Genomic DNA, 8,490 nt, shown 5'->3' with positions numbered 1-8,490 from the left:
GGGGCAGGAGGACTGATTTGAAAAGCTCAGGAGCGGTAGGGAAGCAGTGGTGCTGGGTTGAGGGGAGGCAGGGAGCTTGTTTACAGGCTGGCATAGGGATTGGTGGAGCAGAGGTTGGGAAGCCCCAGGTTTTTGTCACTCTGTGGGAGCCCTTTATGGACTTTCTTCCAGGAAGGATGATTCCGGTGAGATGACCAAATGAGCTGGGACAGTCTCACCTAGGGGGATGGATGTGACCAGCCCCCCACTCGTTACCTTTGTGTTATGAGAAAATGTAAACCTGGCAATAGTCCTCTTCTAAAGACTGTTCATAGTAGAGGATAAAGCTAGATTTGCAGTATAAATACATGTTGCGCTATACAAGTGTAGACCAGTGACGTTCTGTGATGTCTTTAAATAGAATTTGTGGTTAAAAATAGCTAGTTTTTAAATAATAGCGGTTTGCATCCTCCGAGCACTACACTTACAAGTGCTAATCTATTCGGGCACAGAATAGGTAGCTCCAGTTAGCACAATTTGTCGTCATCCTTTCTAGAACTATCCCCTGTACATCCGAAGCATCCCAACAGAAAATGAACTGAAGTTCCATTATACAGTGCACACTTCCCTGGATGTTGTGGATGAAAAGATCTCTGCCATGGGGAAGGCCCTTGTGGATCAGAGAGAGCTCTATCTGGGACTTCTGTACCCAACCGAAGACTACAAAGTGTATCTTTAATGCCTGACAGGTGTGCTCTATAGGGCCTGTTCCTACAATCTGTCCTTATTCAGTCAGAACTCCACTGATTTCTCTAAGCAAGGAATGCAGGGTTAGGTTTTAAAAGTATCTGTCTTCCCGTTCTAGAATTTACCATTGTTTTCATTTGACATTGTAGCTGTAAATCCTGTGTTGTGAAATAACCACTGTGCAGTTTGATTTTTAATGGGCAAGTGTGCTGAGGATTAGTATGCGTATATCTCATAGATTTTGGTACTTTCATTTGACCAAAACAACCTGAGAGAGAGTGCTTAAAGGGACACTGTCAGTTAACATTTTGTGAAAACGCGTGTTTTGGAAACTTAAGACCAGTAGAAATGTTTCCTCCCTTCAAGAAAAACACAACAATGAAAACAGTTGCTTTTTAAAGTGTTTGAAACACAAACACTGCAGCAAGAGAAAACCTAGAAAGGAAACCTTTAAATGGACAACCATCCCTTTTGCTGGCCGTTGTAAAACTAGGTTGTTACAAGGAATGTAAATAGCCAATGAGTGTTGCAAAAGGTGAAGATTAAAAGGGGTCGGAGCCTTGGCTGGTGTGAATCAGTAATTCCACTGGAGTCAGTGAAACTATGCTGAGATACAGCAGCTGAGCATCTCGTCCTGTATTTTTCCATTTATTTTTTAGAAACCCTTCACTTTAAATATTAATTTTTATACCACGGTACCTGTGATCGTTAAGGGGGTATTGGCATCTGACATTCAGCATCCATACAGCTGAGCAATGCAATTATGGGTTTATATATTCTTAGCTTGGCCCCAGTCCTGCAAGCTGCTCTGCACAGGCAACCACTGTGGCTTTTTGAAGCCACATAGAAGGCACTGTGGCAACGTGCATTGGTCTATTCACACAGAGCAGTTATTTCAAAACACAGGATTTGCTGCTGCAGTGTCATATAGAAGCCCTAGTCCTAAGGGTTGTTTAGCTGTGTTTTTGTCTGTTTATTCTTGGCCCTGTCTCTTAGGGCAGGTCTACACTAGAAGCGCTACATCGATGCAGCTGCTGTAGCATGTCTGCTGAAGACGCTGTATGCCAACGGGAGAGCTCTCTCCTGTCGGCACAATTATTCCACCTCCTCAAGAGGCGGAAGCTATGTCGGCGGGAGAGCATAGCACCAGTGTAGACAGTGCGTAGGTCAATCTAACTCAGGGAGGGTGTCTTTTTTCACACACCTGAACAGCACACGTTAGATCGACTTAAGCAGTAGTGACCTACTCTTCCTGTCTGCAATAAGGAAGTTTGGTGCATCTGAAGCTAGCTATGATTTGATCAGATTTCACAATTTATAAATATAGTATCTAGTTCTTCACTTAGCTAAAATTATGACAACTTGTCTGTGACTGAGGCAGCGGAATTGGATCTCCTCTGGTAATGCTGCTGAAGGGGGTAAGACTGCAGAAGCTTTCACAGATACAAAGTTGGTATTTCAGGACTGCAGCTATACCTGATAATTATGAGACTAGTTGATCTTTTAACATTTCTGTGGCTGGCCTTCTGCTTCCCTTTTAATCACATGGATTGAAACTTTCTGACTAATGTACCTGACAGCAGATATCCATGGCTTCATAATCCTGCTGCTAACTTTGAAGGTTCCATATTGTAACATTGCTGTTGAGTGATTACTGAGTCAGTGATATTAGCTACCCGAATGCAAAGAATAATCAGAACTCTTTGATGAAGGGGGAGGGTTCTTGAGGGCCAAAGAAATTATCATCAAAATGACTGATGATTGAAGGCCATTTATGCCATTACTGAACAGTAATACATGCCTTGGGAGGCAGGCAAAGTAGCAGCTGTCTAAAAATACAACCTGTCATAACTCTTTCTAGTTATAAATCTTTATACAAACAGCCCTCTCTATGCTTGTGAAGCTAAGTTATCATCCTTTCAGAAATGGTAACACTAAGGTAGAAAATAAGTCCAATTTCTAGGACCCATCCCTTGCTTAGCTCATCTAGACATGGATTATATTGTGACCAATTTGAGGGTGACATCCACTTGTAAATTTTTCTTTTGACTGTATTCAAGTCTTATTTTAGTTGCTTTTCCAGGCATTTGTGTGTCAAAAATGTGTTCCTTAATCAACTGCACAGATATGGCTACGTGACAAATTCCAAGGTGAAGTTTGTTATGGTGGTAGATTCTTCAAACACAGCACTTCGAGACAATGAGATCCGCAGCGTAAGTGCAGGAAATCAGAATGTAACTTGCCAGATCAGTATTTTTGTTCCTTCCACTTATTCATAAAATGCTGAGAAGCCAAGAAACAAACAACCCCTCCCCCCCCAACAGTAATTTTCTAGGTTTTAATTAAAAACAAACCATGATCTTTTTTCAGATGTTCCGAAAGCTGCATAATTCATACACAGATGTAATGTGCAACCCCTTTTATAACCCTGGGGACTGCATTCATTCCAGGTGAGTGAGCTGCTTCCACTAATCCTTTTGATTTTGTTGCCTTTCTGGGACATGCAGAGCTATTAGGATTTAGCTCTTAAGAATGTAACTTCTGTGAGTGATCAGTTTAAAGCAGGGAGCTGCAAACTCCTTTCCAAAAACATGCAGCTGTACTCTCCTTGGACTACTTCTACCTAATAGAAAATTTGCCATGGCACCATCCTCATTAGAGGCTACATTTAACGTTCTCCCACAGACTTCACACTCATTAGTAGCTCTATGAACTGATATTAGAGATGCTGACTCAGGAACCTGGGGTTACTTAAAAAAGTTACCAATGGATCTTACTTAAACATTCTTTTTATTGAAACGTGGGGGATAATACTTCGTCAAGAGCCTTGTCCACTGGACACCTCTAAATAGGCAGGCTGTCGCTTTCGAAAATTCAGCCTCTGTAGAAGAGTATGGATGAGGAGACTATTTCCAGAATGCATAATTCTCAAAACAGTTGACAGGACAGTGCCCATCTTTTCATATTCAGAATCTTTTTATGGGACCAATGAGTGTTGTTCCCCTCCCACTATCATTGCATATGCAAAAGCAAATTCTCTATTCTTACCACTAAAATGACTAATCTACTGATGGGGCAAGAACCACGGTTACTTCAGCTTTATTAGAAGGAAAGTAATTGTTTGTGAAATGCATTGCACCAGTGGTAAGGAATGAAATATTTATTGTCAAGCCTGTGGGAAGTTAGCATTAAAAATGCTTAAATAGAAGTTACGTCCTACCTACTAACTGAAGAGCTTCTTTGTATAAGAGATCTCAGTGTGGTGGACTGTCTTCTCTTCCTTTAATATTTTGTACTCTTCCTTCTCTAGGGCCTTTGATAATATGGTGACCTCCATGATGATGCAGGTGTGCTGAAGCTCCAGCCATTCTCTTTGTGTTTGAGAACATTCTCCATTGTACAGAAGTGTATCTAGGAAGCTGTGTGTATATATAGTCTTTAAACTTGTTCTGTGTAAAATAAACCTACTGCTGTTTGGATCTATGTCTGCTGGTGTTCTTGTGGCCAGTCACGCTGTGGAGCGTGGCACAACTTGCTTAGTAGAATATAGGCTTTGCTTTTAACTAGTATGGAAGGGTCTCTTGCTCCTCAGTAAAGACAAAGGTAGTGAGCTATTGATCACTGTCCATGTCTGACCTCAGTAAAGCCCAGGGCTGCATGTTAAATTGCACACACAGTTGTCTGCCCAAATTGCATGCAGAGTTGAGCGTGTAAGTGGATGCAGCTGTATGGTAGGTGTGCAACCTTGAGATGCTTCTGTAAAAATCTGCCCTTAACTTATGCTTGAAATAGCTGTGCCTGGTGCAGTCTGAGCGGAGACCAGCAGCCAGCTCAACTGTTCAGCAAAATAGACATCTAATGCAGACTGGGAATGGCAAAGTTAGGTCGACCCCACTCTTGGGGGAGTTGAAATGAACTGGTTTACTGCTCTGAGCAGGACTGGGACCACCTCTTCTTGCTAGAGCAGTGTGCATACTGCTGCTGTATGCAGTTGTTAAATCGAGTCAGAAGAGGACCCACTGGCTTGAACAGATCAGTTCAGGCAGAACGTGGACCAGCCTTTTCTGCTCATTGCCACTTACAACGCTGGGTTCCCTGAGCTGCAGCCAGAGCATGCTGTTCTTTCCTGACCCTGTTTTAAACTAAACCAAGTCTGGCTCCTTAGCCATGTTTCCTCATTGTGGGAGGAGCGTCCAGATCAGTGAGGTGGGCACATACTGATGCCTGTAACTATCAAAGCAAAAAAACTATTACTTGAAAAGAGGTGACAGCTTCAGGTGCTTAGTGCAACAGGGCCCATCACTGGATACTCACACCCCAAGCAGCTGCACCCTTCCCAACACACCTGGCTTCATTTTACACAAGGCACAGATTGCCAAGGTCACACAAGATGGCTGGGGCAGAGCCAGTAATTAGACCCGACTTTCCAGTAACCCCATCCAGTGCCTTCACCTAATCCCCTCCTTCATGGGGGGAGAGTGCTAAGTGATCCCCATGGCATTAAGTAGGGGTAGTGTGCAAGAGTCTACTCAAACCATACATGGGTATTTTCTTTAGTGCGTGCAAACCTGCCTGAAATTTGACCAGTGTTTGCAATTACACCCAGTTTGTGGTTCTATAACAGCTATGGAGGATGAGGTTTTTTAGCCACATTAAACTGAAGTGTTTAGTGTTTGATGTTACAAAGCAGGTTACTGACCCTCTACTTTTTCTTGTTTTGTCTCATCTTCACTTTTATCTCCAGCAGCTTGGCAGTCCTTCATACTATACTGGGGCATTAGAACCACCTATGCAGGTACCTAGTCTGTGTTCTTAGAATCACAGAATATCAGGGTTGGAAGGGACCTCAGGAGGTATCTAGTCCAACCCCCTGCTCAAAGCAGGACTAATCCCCCAGACAGATTTTTGCCCCAGATCCCTAAATGGCCCTCTCAAGGATTGAACTCACAACCCTGGGTTTAGCAGGCCAATGCTCAAACCACCAAGCTATCCCTCCCTATCTGCATTTCCACAGCCCCAGAGACATGCATGCTGCTTTAATCAAATTAATCCAGACATAACTAATTCCACTTTAAGATCAAAGCCCAAGAAAGTGGGGTTGCAGTACTGTGGTAGCAGAAAAATAGCCACCCTGAGGGCAGAGATAATAGTGTGCATTGTATTTCCCGTTCCAACTTGTCATTGCATCAGTCTAAGCCCATTGTATGGATCACATGTCAGACTCTCATTGCTCTGTGCATGAACATACACATACGGGAGTGGCTGGCAGAAGGGACCGTAACATGACGATCCTGTTTTGGCCAGAAGAGAAACAGAGTGTTAGGGAATTCTCTGTTCATTTTCTGGACTACATTGAGGATTGCACACTAACCCCACTAATACCTGTCTAACATCCATTAGTCTCCTGTTTTCTTCCCTCAGAATAGGTGAAAGGTTGAAATAAACATACAAACCTGCCAAAGGCAGTAGGCATTTGAACAAATTAAGGTGAGTTCTTAAATGGAAATCAGATTAGAAGCAGGTATATGCACCAAAACAAAGGACTGTACCTATCTCAACAAGGTGTATCCTACCCACAGGATACAAGGTGTTGCGAGCTATTACTAGATCAGACTTACCAGTACAGGTACACTAGATGGGAGACCAATCCTGAGGCTGGAGGGTAGTAGTAAATTCAGGGCATCTAGCACAATGCCAGTGTAACAACCATTACAATAGAATACAACATGGATAGGTTGCCCTGGTTATAAAGGATTCTAGAGTCAAAGATTCCAAGGCCAGAAGGGACCTTTGTGATCATCCAATCTGACCTCCTGTACACCCCAGGCCATCGGACTTCCCCCAAATAATGCCTAGAGCAGATCTTTTAGAAAAACATCGCATCTTGATTTCAAAACAGTCAGTTACGGAGAATCCATCACGACCCTTGGTACATTGTTCCACTGATGAATTACTCACTGTTAAAAATTTACACCTTATTTCCAGTCTGAAGTTGTCTAGCTTCAACTTCCAGCCATGGGATGGTGTTACACCTTTCTCTGTTAGATTGAAGAACCCATTATTAAACATTTGTTCCCCATGTAGGTACCTAAAGACTGTAATCAAGCCACCCCTTAACCATCTCTTTGTTAAGCTAAATAGATTGAGCTCCTCGAGTCTGTCACTATAAGGCAGGTTTCTAATCCTTTAATCATTCTTGTGGCTCTTCTATGAGCCCCCTTTCTATGAATCCTCCTTTCTAACCCCCTCCTCACTAGTGCTGCTGGATTCTCCTCTGCCTTGCCCTTTCTGAATGCTGGGATCAGGGCCGGCTCTGGCTTTTTTGCTGCCCCAGGCGAAAAAGCCTCTGGCCGCCCCTTCCCCCCACCAGCGCGGCAGGGGAGGGCGGCTGGGGCCCCGGGGGGAGGGCAGAGTGCCCGGCCGGGGCTCTGCTCTCCCCGGCGGCCAGAGCGCTGGGGGGAGGGCAGCGAGCCCTGGCCGGGGCTCCGCTCTCCCTGGCGGCCGGGGGGAGGGTGCCGGAGGGGCGGGCAGCCGGAGCCCTGGGAGGAGGGCGGAGTGCCCAGCCAGGGCTCCGCTCTCCCTGGTGGCCAGAGCGCCGGGGGGAGGGCGGCGAGCCCGGCCGTGGTCCCGCTCTCCCCAGTGGTCGGAGCCGGAGCGCCGCACTGCGCCGCCCCCCTCCAGGTGCCGCCCCAAGCACAAGCTTGGCTGGGATGATGGGAGAAGGCAGGAGCCTTTTCCTTTCTACTCCACCATTTCTTCTCCTGGCTTCTTGGAAGGAAAGAGGTTCTGAGCGCTCCTAGCCATTTGCTCACTGCTCTCCAAGCTGTCTGGCAACACAAAGAGTGCTTCTGTGATCACAGCAAGGGAAATTCAAATCTCGAGAGTCCAGGAGACGGTGACTCAAGGAAACACAGAGCGAACACCAGAGCTGCACTGGATGCGTATAGTCTAAACTTCTCCTGAAAACTCGGCATCAACACCTGGCTGGTTTTCCTAATCTTCCCCCAACTCTCGTTCCTTGGAAAGTGGAGAAATTCCTGGGTTTCTCCATCTTTTCCATACTCCAAGCACTTCCTAAGGCATCCAGCTCTGTATCTGCCATAAAATCATTACACATGCTGCAGGGACAATCCTGCATTGATCCTCCGGGGATGGGGAAGATGTGAGCTAACAGAGGTTTTCCTTCTCTGACTTCAGAGGAGCCAATCCCCACTGATGAGAGGGAGAAGGGAGACAGGAAGCACAGATGTATGATGTTATGTGCCACGTTTGTCCCCAGGGCAAGTCTACTGAACACCAGGGTGCATGTGGGCAAACTGTTCAAAAACAAACACTCTAGTTAAATCACTGCGAAATAGCAGAGAATGAGGAATGACATTCAGCAGGGTTTCAAGCGCTGGCTTGCAGGCCATTCTTGTGTTCTTACTGAACTTGAGGCATCATGACTATGTCTCTGCCAATCAGAGAGAATAGCTCTGCTTGGAATGCCAGGAAAACCTGCAGGTCCCTTGTTTGAGAAAGGTCCAACAATGGTCTAGCTACAAGTAACAATTCGCATTCCAGGACAGAGCTGCAGCAAACGAAGAGCGAGCCCTTTCATCTTCTCCGAACACAGGCTAACCTGGAAGACCTCGCTTACTCTAACCACTGGAAATTCACTTGGCTCCTGACTATGGGCCAAATTCCCCACGTCCGTGGATATGGACCTATATTATGGTGTTCTCTAATAAACATCTTGTTGCAGTAGGTGTGGTTTTTTTCTGT

The 8,490-nt window shown here is 45.3% G+C and overlaps 1 protein-coding gene across 1 annotated transcript; it reads left to right on the top strand.

The window, feature by feature from the left end:
* Nucleotides 1-535: 535 nt before the first annotated feature.
* On the top strand, nt 536-4,209 carry TRAPPC2L (trafficking protein particle complex 2 like; the record flags this gene model as incomplete). The annotated part of the gene is given in 4 exon segments (XM_034788847.1): nt 536-708; nt 2,852-2,939; nt 3,097-3,176; nt 4,037-4,209. Coding segments are annotated over 4 exon segments (387 nt in total), but the record flags the coding sequence as incomplete, so codon positions are not given.
* Between the last annotated feature and the right edge of the window lie 4,281 nt (nt 4,210-8,490).

The sequence above is a fragment of the Trachemys scripta genome, chromosome 13 (genome assembly GCF_013100865.1).
Source record: "Trachemys scripta elegans isolate TJP31775 chromosome 13, CAS_Tse_1.0, whole genome shotgun sequence".
Taxonomy (NCBI): Eukaryota; Metazoa; Chordata; order Testudines; family Emydidae; genus Trachemys; species Trachemys scripta.
Note: the sequence above shows the minus strand (reverse complement) of the source record. Positions and strands in the feature narration are given on the sequence as shown.